This window comes from Gavialis gangeticus, unplaced genomic scaffold (assembly GCF_001723915.1).
Source record: "Gavialis gangeticus isolate Ggan-Ray unplaced genomic scaffold, GavGan_comp1, whole genome shotgun sequence".
Classification (NCBI taxonomy): Eukaryota; Metazoa; Chordata; order Crocodylia; family Gavialidae; genus Gavialis; species Gavialis gangeticus.
In genome coordinates this window covers 181,221,877-181,234,514 of record NW_017729024.1, presented here as the reverse complement: position 1 = coordinate 181,234,514, position 12,638 = coordinate 181,221,877, and the positions used below count along the sequence as shown (strand labels likewise).

The window sequence follows — 12,638 nt, the reverse complement described above, 5'->3', positions numbered from 1 at the left end:
GCCCCATCCCCTGCCTGCTCCCCCAGCCCCCCTGACCCCCCACCCACTCCCCAAGCCCCCCAACCCATGGCTGGTTCCACCTGCCCCAGGTCCCAGTGCTTTAAAAAAAAAAGCTCCCACTCACCAGCTCCTGCAGCAGCCTCAGGGCTTTGGGGGGCCCATGCAGAGCCCCCCATGCAGCATGGGGCAGTGGGGGGGGGCAGCAGGGGTTGCCCCCCCGCCTGGCAGCACCCTGTGAGTCGGGGCTTTTTTTTCCCCCCCCAAAGTGCTAGGCACTGGGGCAGGCGGGGCAGCCATTGCTGGGCTGGGAGAGCAGGCGGGGGATGGGCCTGGGCAATTCGGAGATTCGGCAGCAGCCGAATCTCCAAATGGATTCGGAACAGTGATTCGAATCACCCAGTTGAATCGCTGTCCCCTGAATCAGCTGAATCCTAAGCGAATACTAGCTGCTTCACACAGGCCTAAGTAGAAGCTGTTGCAATAGGCTGAAAAACTGGGCCTTTGGTGCTGTGCTTAGAGAAAAGATGAGAAAAATATGTTAACTTGAACTGTACTAAGAGAAGGAAATTTCTTTACCATTGGCAAAACCAGCAATAATACCACAGTGTGCTTAAGCCTGAAAAATCTATACCTTGACCCGGCATGCAAAAAGTGGTGGAGGATTTTGTACCCATCTCTCATCCATGAGACTGAGTTTATCATTTTAAAAAATCATAAGGAAACATTCCTAAATGATATGCTAAAAGTACTGCAGTGCATCATACAGGAATGTTGATTTTGTGTGCGGTGGACAGTGCTAGTGCCATTTATACTCATTTTCTTTAAAATGCTCTATAGGAATGACAGTGGATAGATGGATTCTGAGTTATGGGTGCATTGAGTATGTGGAGAACTGCGAGTAGTGATCACTTGTAATGAGGACAGTAACCTTGGCACAAGATGCTTCCTAGGAATTGCTGTAATGAGTAGCTACAGTTAATGGTCCTTTCCTAAATTTCAGGGTGTCGGTCTCTTTGCAGGTTGTTAATCCCCTAGAAATACCCTGTCTCTACTATTACTACTGGAATACGCTTTACACATCAGTGATTGCTGCTTATAATGCTTTCTGTTTTACACTTACTACTCTGAGATCAATGTGGTATTTTTACTTCTATGTTTCTATCCATATTATTTCTTTTGAAGGTGTAAAAACTGCTTTGCTATAGCAATAAAAGATATAAAAAAACAGAAAAGTACAATTTAAAATTAAATCTAGCTACTTCTACTTGTATTCTCTGATTCATTTTTTAGGCTTTTTCATCAGGCCTTTTTATAAGATGATGCTGGGGAAACCAATAACTCTGAAAGACATGGAATCAGTGGTAAGTGAACATTTAAATCTTACTAGTATTGTCAATTATGTGAAATTCTCCTCTGGGGAAATTATAAAAGCTAATACTTCCAGTAAAAACTGTGTAATGGCAAACAAGCTTAGAGCTATGAGAATTTGGGAACCACACCTGTCTCTTTTAAATCAAGTAGTCATTTATGTCTGCCAAGGTACTGATTGTTAGAGTAGCACACTTAAAATGGGGGGGTGGGAAATAAGTCAGTAAGGGAAAACAATATGAGATAGTGTATTACACTTTACATTTTCTACTATGTTGCTTCTCTTCCCACTATTAGTAGAACCACTGACAAGTGGTATGTTCTACAGCTAAGCAGCTCTGATATTGGAGAGGAGGATAAGTTTTGGTTTGCTAAATTGACCTAGTCTTTCTGAAGAAAGCAGAAAAGTCAGCCATAGTTGTGGAGGATGAAAAAGGTAGTCACCTGCTGGATAATTTTCTACTCGACAGACTCAGTGCCTGTAATATAAGCGTTGTTTTTATTTATGCCTCTGATCCTTCCTTTGTGCATTTATCAGTCCCCCCAGTTCCTCACCTGTCCATGAAGTGGTGTCAGGCTCTTTAGTACTTCGCCCTTCTAAGGGAAAAGAGATTTTTTTCTCAATAGTTACAGGCTCACTGATACTGCCTGATGCTAATTTGGCTAGCATTTATTCATAGAACAGGAGTTCACATTGCAAAGTAAAGGAGCCTTTGAGATGTAATATCACTTTCCGCCCCCAGCCTAGACATAACATGTATCATAGTTGAAAAATTCTAAATATAACTAATAACTAGTTATGTGATGTCCATGAAGTTGTGGTCTCAATTAAGGCAGTGTGCTGATACTATTCCTGTCTCCTTCTAATTCTTTGGGTTCTTTCTAATTCTCCCATCATAACCACTGTTCAGTATCTTTCCTGCATCTTACAGATCTATTCTGAGATCTGTCTTGGGGTGGCAAAAAATCATCCTAACCTAGGGGCTTTCAGCCTTTTTGGATCAGTGTAGCCCTGGCGGCCAGATGTGGAGCCTGGGGGGCATGTGGCCAAACATGGAGTGGCAGCAGCCGCCGCGTGCAAGCTTCCCCCGTGTCTGGCCGGACAGGTGGTGTCTGTGTGGCGGTGTGGGGTGGTGCATCTGTCCCCACCCACTCATGCATACCCCCTAGGACCTTCTCAAGTATCCCCGGGGGTATGTGTGCCCCTGGTTGACACCCCCTGTCCTAAGCTATTGCTCTTCCTGAAATTAGATGCAATACCAACTCTCCCAATTAGCTGTTAGCTCTGCAACAGCTCTTCTGATTTTCTTGACAGTTTGTTCAGTGGAAAAAGAGCTGGACACAATTGATTTTTGATCTCAAGTGTCATTGCTGTTTTTCAGTCACTGGCACATTGCAATGAAAGCATTGCTTTAAAAATGTGCTTAATTGGCTTGACCTCTGCTTCCTCTACCATCATCTTTGTCATAATCACTAGGCTTTAGCTGGCTAGTTCTTGCATTAAGGACACATGCATAAATCCTATTCTGATCTTATTTTAAATGAAAACTTTGCATTTGGTCTCTTGACTCTGGTTCTTAACTTTAAAATCTGTGGTCACATTTACAGGTGAGATTTTCCATTTTTCCTTTTGGCTTGTTCTGCAAGGACAAATGTTATGACATGAGCCTTCTGGAAAAATACATGGGATCTTGTTGTGGTTGAACTTTTTTAAGGTTTCATCACTTTAATTATAAACAACTTAATAAAACTATCAGCTTTAATATGGTGGTGATCTTTGTTATGTATAATATGAAGCTTGGTCTAGAAGTAGGAAATACTATCAAGCTATTATACCTTTCTAATTTGAGGTATTTTTTGTGCAACTAACATAATCATGAACAAATTAAGGCACATATATGAAAAAAATATAGTATTCCAGATGGGTATAATGTAAATTAATAATGCAAGTTGTCTGATCTCTAGTATATTGCACCAAAATTCAAGGGAAGACTTTATGGATATCAGTCTGTTTTCCTTATTTCTAGAGACTTGATTGTTAGGTTTATTTTTATTACTTACTTGAAACTAGGTTCTAATAGTCTATACATATAATATTTTTATTCTCAAAAAGTGCTTAACTAACCTATGCTGTTGCTATAGGATAGTGAATATTACAATTCCTTGAAATGGATCCTGGAAAATGACCCAACAGAGCTGGATCTCATGTTTTGCATAGATGAGGAAAACTTTGGACAGGTATGTATGGGTTATCAGAAATTATCATTAATATGATTTCAGAATGGTGTTTTCCTCCTCCCTCCCAACCACCTCCAAGCACTAATATTTTCACAACGGGTAATTTAAGTAGCATTTAAGACATGTATTAATAATGTCTATTCATATGCAGGGTTTGAATTGTGGTCTCTCTTTCTTCCTAGGCTAGCTAAGATTATAGGAGAGCTAGAGAAGACCAGTGGTGAGAGGTGCTTCGCATCACAAAGCATCAGCCCTCCCAATAGATTAAATTCTGATGGTGGCTGCTACTGAACGAAGTGTTGTGCAGTACTTGTCTTAGAAAAATATGGCCTCTATCTGGGACATTCAGGGTTGTAAAGAAAAGGAGAAAGTCTATGCTTTATGGTTCTGGTAGAATCATAAAAATGTCTCTGTAATGTTAAGTCAAAGGTGGTTGGGGAAAGGAGAATTAAAGGGTGGAATTAAAAGTCGAACGTTTTGCTTTGGTTAGCACATTCATTAGGCAGATACCACAGAAAGAGACTTTGTATCCAATAATTCTCTTAGAAACCACAAGTGTAACACCTTGACATGCATTTAGCAGTCAGATAAGACTAAAGAGAAATAATTAAGTAAAGTACAGCTTATCAATAGAAGTTGCTCTTCAGTTTTCTGGTGCAGCAACATATCCTTAAACCAGAGATGCTCAACCCCTGGCCTGCAGGGCAGGTCCAGTCCCTGGCACTGTGGTGCTCCCTACAGGTCCGAAAATTTTCCAGTGGGGGATCAGTGGCACCACTCCACTGCTGCAAAATTTCCACACCCATGCAGAGCCCCATGGGCCAGATTGGGACCCTGCATACTAGATTGGGTGTGCAGGGCCAGATGGGGGCAGTGCAGTCTGATCCCAGTATGTGGGGGCTGGGTGGGACAGTATGGCCTGATCCCAGCACACAGGGGTAGCGTGGTGCAGGGCCCTGCACCTGATCCTAGTGGCCAGGGGTGACATGGGGCCTCAGACCTGTATGTTGGGGCCCACTGAGGCAGCATGGAGCATGATTCTGATGCAGGGGGCACAGTCTGACCCGTGGACCATTCCCACACCACTCATCTGGCCTGCAGGGCCAAAAGGTCAAAAACTGTTGCCTCAAGCTATTATAGTTTGTCTCTGTGTTATCAGTTAGCCCCTGGAAATTGCTGATCTTATTTTATCAAAGCACAGTTCATGGGTATAGACCAGTTTTTGAATGGAGGTGGTCTGAGGTGGTCCTTGGCCAGGCGATGCATATAAAAGCTTTGTGTGCAGAGACAGGTTTTGAGTTTTCTCCATGAGGGTGGGAAATTAAATGCATGTGATCTTTACTAGTAGATCTGCCTCAGCTGGTAACTTTTTTCCTCCCCTATTATTGTTGATTTCAACTAGCTATGGAGTTTAGATATTTCACAAGTGTGTGCAGGCAGCTACATCTTTTTAAATGATGTAAACATCCCACATTTTTGTCTAGTAATGTTTATAATTCTTTGCAAATATACTTTGTGTTGTCTACACGTGTGTGTGTGTGCATGCGCACACACACGTATGTATTTGAATCTTTAGCATAGCTTTACCTGTTTTTATCAGGCCTCTTGATTTCCAGTCCAGTCACTATCTTACCTTTTCCCTAAAACAAGATGGAAAAGAGTTAAACTTTGAGACTACACACACACACACACACACACACACTCTCTCTCTCGCTCTCGCTCTCGCTCACTCTGAAATTGGGAATGCTTTGACCTAGTTTCCATCTAGTACTACTCTCACTACTGCAACTTCTACTGTTTCATTTTCTAAAAACATAAGGAAAGCATTAAAGCAATAAGCTGAAAAGTAACATGATGGGTGGAGCTTCATTTTTGTCTAATTTACCTCCCTTTAGGTATAGGATATTATTCATAATGAATCTCATTTTATCTGCAGCCATCTCTGACTCTAGGTCACTTTGGTGTCATTTCTGTTCCTTTAGTAGTAAGGCTATTTTTATTCAGAGAGAATTTCTTTTTATTGTCTTCAGCCATCTGTTCTGACTGTAGATGACTTTGCAGGTTGGTTTCATTACTGTCTCTGCATCCCACCGCTCTCTCAAAACATGCTTATTACCCCTACTTTTGATGTCATCAGCAAATTTGATCTTGGCTTGATACTTGTAACTGAAAAAAAAAATGACCGGTTCTATTTTTTTATGCAGCAGATTTCCCATTGAATATTCCCATTGTGCAGCAAAATTCTCATGGAATAGTCAATGGGACTATCAACACACACTGTGAGAAGACTAGAAATTAGATGCAAGCACAGTGGCATAACTAGAGCAGGGCAAATAGGGCAAAAAAGAGTGGCTGCTGTCCCTGTGCCCTGGCTGCCCAGCTGCCTCACTACACTACTAGGCAGGTCTAGGGCGTGTGTCTTTTTCATGTTGCAGATTATGTGGAAATGCTTTGTGTACCACTAGTAGGCAGCAGGCCACAGTTTGAGACTAGGCTGATTTATTATGTGTATAACTTAGCTTCCTTTCTTCTCAATATCACTCTCATTGGGAATTTCTTTGTCATGTTTTACTGGATGCAAACAAATGTAATACGACTTCTACATGGCTTTTGCCATATTCAGGATATAAAAACTGGTGAATGATTACATAAATTGTACATGTATAAGAATTCCATAGAAGGTGGCATTGCCAATATGTGTGTGCAGCATGTTGAGTTGTTTTCTCTTCACCCTCTGTAAAGGAAAAACTGTTTTCTAAATGAATCCATTGAAGAAATGTTTAGATACTATTTACAGTATTTCTTCAGATCATCTATCCAAAAATGTGCTGTTTTCCATATTTGTTTTTGGTAAAGTGGTATACTAGCGACTCTGTTCTATTGTTTCTCTTGTCAAATAAGAACTTCAGTTTTCAGTGGCAACACAGCTTCCCAGTGCTATATTCTGGGTGTGCCGCCACTCAATCTTAAGGTATCCAATTAGGGAATAATAGACTTCATATAAACCCATTCAGTACCTCTCAACTGAGGTGCACTAGCTCTAATGCTGGTCTCTCTGTGTGTCTCAGGAGCTGGACTAAAACCAGACCTCCTATTAGAAAGACTAGATGCCCAACAAAACTATCTCAGGGTTATCTGACTACAGTCATTTCATTGTGATAGAAAAGAGAAAATGCTGCTTTCACATTCAACATTCATCTATTCTTTTGCTTGCAGGATGCTGATAATATATGGCAGCTGAGTCTTTAGTAGACAGTATTAGAATTTTACCTTTTTCTTCAAGAAAAGACCTACAAGTATGTTAAAAGGAAGTCATTTAGGTTGCTAAGTCAAACGTTTGAAAGTTAGGAAATGCCATATTTACAGTTAGCTCCATAATGTTAATTCTCTCTCCTGTGTGGAGGTAATAGTCTTTTGGCATACCTTTTTTCCCTCCCCAGAGGACACCTGTATCACTGTCATTGCACAGGTCAGCTACAGAAAGTTGCAGAATTGAGGTTGTGTGTAGGTTGCCCACTAGCCTATTCTTATTCTAATTCCTTCTTTAATGAAGGATTTTGGTAACTATTACAAATGATTCTCATTTGTTAGGAATGTAGGAAGGAACTACACAGTGGCTATTTTGAAGATGCAAAGAGCCTAACGGGTTCTTTAAAAATAGGAAAAGAAAAGACCTGTGTTTATGCCATGTTCACAGCTCTTAATGACCAAGATATTACTTACCATTGGCTAAATGCTGCGCAGTTTCTGATGACAGGAGAGGCACAGGCAACAGAAACTCACCCCGCCACTTCTTGCATGCCATTATTTGTGTCTGTGACCTAAATATCATTATCCCACATGCTCTTGACAGGGTAGCTGGTTTGTGGTTTGCCTTTTCTTGTCTTTTTTGACCTTCAGGGTACTGCACAGCTGGGAGTCTGTCTGCTCTGAGTGCTGTACATTATTGATAGATTTTTATCACCTCTTTCCTCAGCTCCATTTTAATAGGCAATTAGTTTAGTTTATTATTTCCCTAGCTACTAGGAACTCTTGAAATGAAAATGTTAAGAAATATATAATAGGGAAGTCAACAGCTTTACTGAACCAGGCCCGGGCTCCACTACAATTCACTCTTTAGGACTTCAAGGTAGAAGGTAGCCATGTTTAGTTACACCTGAAGTCAAACAGTGCCTGCCCGTCCTTGTCTCCCCTCTGGATCAAAAACAGTCCAATCACATATATCCTGCACTAGAATGAGTTAATTAGGTCTTATTATGTCTGCAGTATGATTAAATACCTAATCACAGCGTGACCTGAGTTTAAAGTAATGCTTCTGAAGGATTCTCTGCAGGCTTGCTGCTGTTTTGCCTATTCCCGAGGGTTGTTCAGGAATGTTCAATAAATATTTTCCTAAGGCCCGTGGAGAAATACTTCGGTTACTTTTTCCTCTGTAGTTGCTTCTCTGGAGCATGTTGTTTCATGCCTCTTCTCTCTGGGTTCCATCACCTACTCTGTTCGTCAGTGAAAAGATACTCATTTTATGTTGTGTGGGGTGTCCATCCCATATAGTTTTTGTTGAATTTTGTCAATTAATTTCCTTCTCTTAGACCATTTACTGTAGTTTACTGTAAATCCTTAAACATTTCTAGTGATAAAGTATCTGCTAATGAGTGGGGAAATGAGTGGCTTTGAGGGGGGGTTTCTCTTCAGCAGCTCTAGAACTGTGCTATCAGCAGAAACATTTTGTAGCTAGCAATTTATTTTAACAGCAGTATCTATCATGTTCTTGTCTCTTTGACATATCAGTTTCAGGATGGTCTGTGTTCTAGTTTTTCTTTCTAACTCCTCAAGATATTTGTCTAAGACTTCTGATAGCTGTCCCCCACTTCATCTAACCCAGTGGTCCCCAGCTGTTCTAGGTTGCAAGCTGTATCAGTGGTGCAGGGTTGGTCTGTGGGCTGGATCCAGTGCACAGGATAGGTCCATGGGTCTGACCCAGCGTGGGGTCACCATAGGTGCCAACTACCAACTTTTATTTTTATGGGGTGGGGGGGCCCTAAGATGATGCCTCTTCCCCCCCCCCCCCCCCACCTGTGACACCACTGGAGCAGAGCTCAGCAGAGCCGGGGGGGTGGGGGGGCACAGATGCAGGGTGCCTGATTCAGGCTTGGGGCTCCTAACCATGCTGCCCTCCCCCAAGGAGCCCCATGCTAGCCAAGGTGCAAGGTACCCCTTGCCCATCCCGCCGCAGCCCTCCTGTGCCCCACTTCCTGGGAGTGTGTGCAGCAGCAGGGAGCTACCTCCGCCCCTGGATGAGCCACTTGTGGCTCTGTCCCACTCCTCATCCCAGCCCTGGGCCCCATGCACCACCCTGGCTGGGCAATGCCCCCAGGCCCAGCCCCTTCCCCACTTTCTTCCTCACTGTGGGGGCCTCAATCTGTCCTGCACCCCGCTCTCTCCCCTCATAGACTTACCTTGCAGGCAGCTGGGGAAACTGCTGTCCACTGCTGCCTGAAGCTGTATTCCTGGCCACGTGCATGTGTGCATGTGGACATATGCTCAGAGCACCGCCTGCATCCTACTCTCTGGAGCCCCTTGGAAAACCCACCATTTCCCACGTTTTTCTGCAGTGAATGGAAAATCTGGATCCCTGCATGATACTGGCGATTTGGGATAAATGCTGTCCTGAAGTCATGCAGCCTGGGATGGGGACTTGATGTTCCTGTTTCAGTGCTGTCCTGCCCAGTTCAGGACAGGTGGTCATCCTGTCCTCTTCCTGAGGGGGGCCAGGGCCCTCAGGGCCCCTACGTACTTGGTTCCAATAGGGTCAGCATGTGGTCCTAGTCTCAGTGAGCTGAATAAGACTTAAAGCTCCTGGTCTTGGCTCTAGCCCCAGCCCCATGAATGCCAAATTAGGCCTGCCGTGCCAGCTGCAGCCTTGCACGTGGCAGATCAGGCCCGCTGCCCTGGGTCTGCAGGTGCTTCCCCAGACCTGATTATGGGGCTTTGTCACCTGCCTCATGAGGCTTGGAAATTTGGCAGCATTAATTGCCATGTTGGGGAGCCCCATGCACTGGAGGTTGAGCACCACTGGTCTAACCTGCAGTACTTTTTTGTCACCCACATAAATAGTGTTCTGACTATTTCTTTTATTTAGCCTTTCAGTGTGAAATCTTTTGGGGGAGAATTCAAAAGTGAATTTCAGCTCTGCTTAATAATAGGGGACAGGCTCTGCCCCTAGCAAAACCCTAATAAGGGACTACACATATTTGGTGGAAAAAGCAGTGTCTCATGAGATCCACAGGGCACGTGAGGGGATGATGTGCATCATCGACCTCTGCACTGACCCCAAACATGTGAAATGTGCCCCCACAAGGCGTCTGAATAAGGAGAAATTGGGCCATAGAAATCAGTAACAACTCTTCAGGATAAAGGGGATCATTTGTGCTTGGAGAAGAGAGGAGAACAATCTAGGCTTCACTGTCTGCAACCTTATTAACCTACTCTCTGAATATTTGCATTGGGTTTATCTTTGGAAAAGGATGGTCAGCAGTAGTCAAAAAGTGCAGCCAACTTAATATTTCTTTACTAAATCAAAAATTAAATTGCATGCAGCTTTGTATGAAGCAGAGTTTGGTGCAGTTCAAGAAAGATGAAGGCAGTGGTGCCACCTTTACGTTACTTGGTATCCAGTGTGAGTCTGTCATTAACATTAGTAGATGAATCCAGGTACATCTGCCAGTGAACCTACTGGTGACTACACAGGAAAATCCTTCCCCTGCTAGTTGAGCTGATATTGTAAAGTCGGTAGAACAGTCCAAAGCATCATTTAATGTCTTGGGATATGTCTCGGGGGGGGGCGCAGGGGAGACTAATCCAGGATTCACTACACAGCCAATCTGTGTTCTTTACTCAATAAACTATTTCTTACTGAATTTCATTAATTTAATTCTTTACTAGCTCAAATAGTAAACACAAAATGTAGCCTCGTCTGCTCATTTGCTACTGAAATATGGTATATAATTCAGGCTCTTAAATCATACAACAAGTTGTCCTCAGTGACACTGTCTTTAACTATGAAACATCTTGATGCATTATTAAGTAATTTGCCATTTTGAATAGACAATCAAAATGAGGGAAAAGGGGGAAGAGAGGGGTTTTTCATTAAAGGAAGTAGTTGAATAGATACTTACGTAAAAAATATCTTTTGGGCAACTTCTAGCACTCTGCCTAAATATAATATATCGTGTGAAATATTTCTGGAAATAATTTCCTGTTTTGTTTTGTTTTTTTTCTTTTAAAATAGACTTATCAAGTTGACTTGAAGCCTAATGGATCAGACATCATGGTAACAAATGAGAACAAACGGGAATATATAGAGTACGTATGTACTTATGGCATTCCTTTCAAAATCTAACAGACCAGAAAAGGGTTTTAATGCACAAGGCACTATATTGTGTAATATAAATTCTGTTGGAAACAGATTGTCAGTGAGAAGAATTCTTTTTGTTAATATCAATTTGCTGAGAGCTGGCTCTTTGCTTGTTTAAATTTTAATATTCTAAATCATTCTACAAATTATACCTAAGGCTAATGAACTCCATACTACTAGTTTTCTTTTTGACATTTTGGCAGATCAAACAGTCAAGACTTGGGTCACTGTCTATTCTGGGTGCTTTAGTTACTCATATAAAATCCAAACCAGAAACAGGTCTAGATCTAAGCAATAATATCTTATTTGGTTGTATTCTCACAATATGTAGTTAGCATATCTTAAAAAAACAAAAACAAAACTTCACATAAAAATTTGAGGGATTTTTCCCCCCCCTTCCACTGCAAGTACTCAAGTTGGTGCGTACTCATACTTGCACTCACTCATACTCATATGTATGTAACTAAACACATTGACATAAACACACACGCACTATGCGCACATCTACATTTAAGTGCGACTAAATTTAATGTGCATTAAGTGATTTTTGGCAGGTGTCTACACAGGAAAGCACTTGGGACTAAAGTTAGTCCGAGGTCCTTGCAGTCCTGCCATGTGCCTGTATGGCCACCGGGGGGAGCTCCAGCCTCTGGCTACATGGCTGCCAGCTGAGCCAGCATCTAACACAGCCATCTGGGAAACTGATCCCTGGCTAGCCCCTTCCCTGTCCAGGTGTAGGGGCAGCATGCAGTGCAGGGGCAGCACACAGCAGAATATAAGTGTCATGGAATCAGGAGGACAGCAAAAGGGTGCATACATCCTGTAGCTGTGGGATGAGGGAAAGCCAGAGGACATCTGCCTTTATGGTCTAGTGCCAGGGTGGGCAATTATTTGCGACTCAAGGGCCACATAGGTTGTTTTGATGAGTTGTCACAGGCTAGATCAGCATCCCTACCCTTCCCCTGCATAACAACTCACTTAAACTCCCTATGGGGCTTTGGGTGGTTGGGAAATAGTGTTTGGAAGCAGGAGGGGTGGGCAAGGCTGACATCATGGGGCCAAGTCAGAGAAGTGACAGCTTGGGGCCTGGGCCCAGGCTGAGCTGCAGTCCCCTCCCTGCACACCCTGCCATGTGGGGGAAGGGGTGTGCATGTATGTGGGGGGGGGGGCTGCTTGGGTGCTAGGTACTGGGAGCCAGCCAGGGGGTGCATGAAGCAGAGATCGCCTGGGCGTGCATTCTGCGGCTGCCCCCTGTGGTGCTCCAGATAGGGCCAAGCCCTGCCCAGGCAGCCTGCACCACACTCCTCCACCCTATGCCTGCCAGCCTGGCCCTAGCCAGTGCACACCTTCTGGCAGGGCTGTTCCCAGTGTGGCTGCAGCTGGCCGGGTGCTATTCTGCTCCACTCATTTCCAGCAGGAGCCACCTGGCTGAAGCTTCGCCTTCTACCCACCCAAAGCAGTGCAGGAGGAAGAGCCACTACTGGAGGTGTGAGGAGCACAGTAGCACCCAGCCGGCTGCCGCTGGACAGGGAACAGCCCTGCTGGAAGCTGCATGCACTGGCCAGGGCCCAGGCCAGTGGGGCTGTTCTGCTTCCCTCATCTCCAGCAGCAGTTCCTC

At 43.6% G+C, this 12,638-nt stretch overlaps 1 protein-coding gene across 2 annotated transcripts in view; it reads left to right on the top strand.

Moving 5' to 3' along the window:
- Positions 1-12,638, top strand: part of NEDD4L (neural precursor cell expressed, developmentally down-regulated 4-like, E3 ubiquitin protein ligase) — a 377,239-nt gene that overhangs the window by 341,640 nt on the left and 22,961 nt on the right. For both annotated transcript variants that reach the window (XM_019518166.1, XM_019518165.1), the window contains 3 exons: positions 1,291-1,361; positions 3,511-3,606; positions 10,895-10,968. In XM_019518166.1, coding sequence (XP_019373711.1) covers positions 1,291-1,361; positions 3,511-3,606; positions 10,895-10,968 — 241 coding nt within the window. The remainder of the gene's footprint in view (positions 1-1,290; positions 1,362-3,510; positions 3,607-10,894; positions 10,969-12,638) is intronic.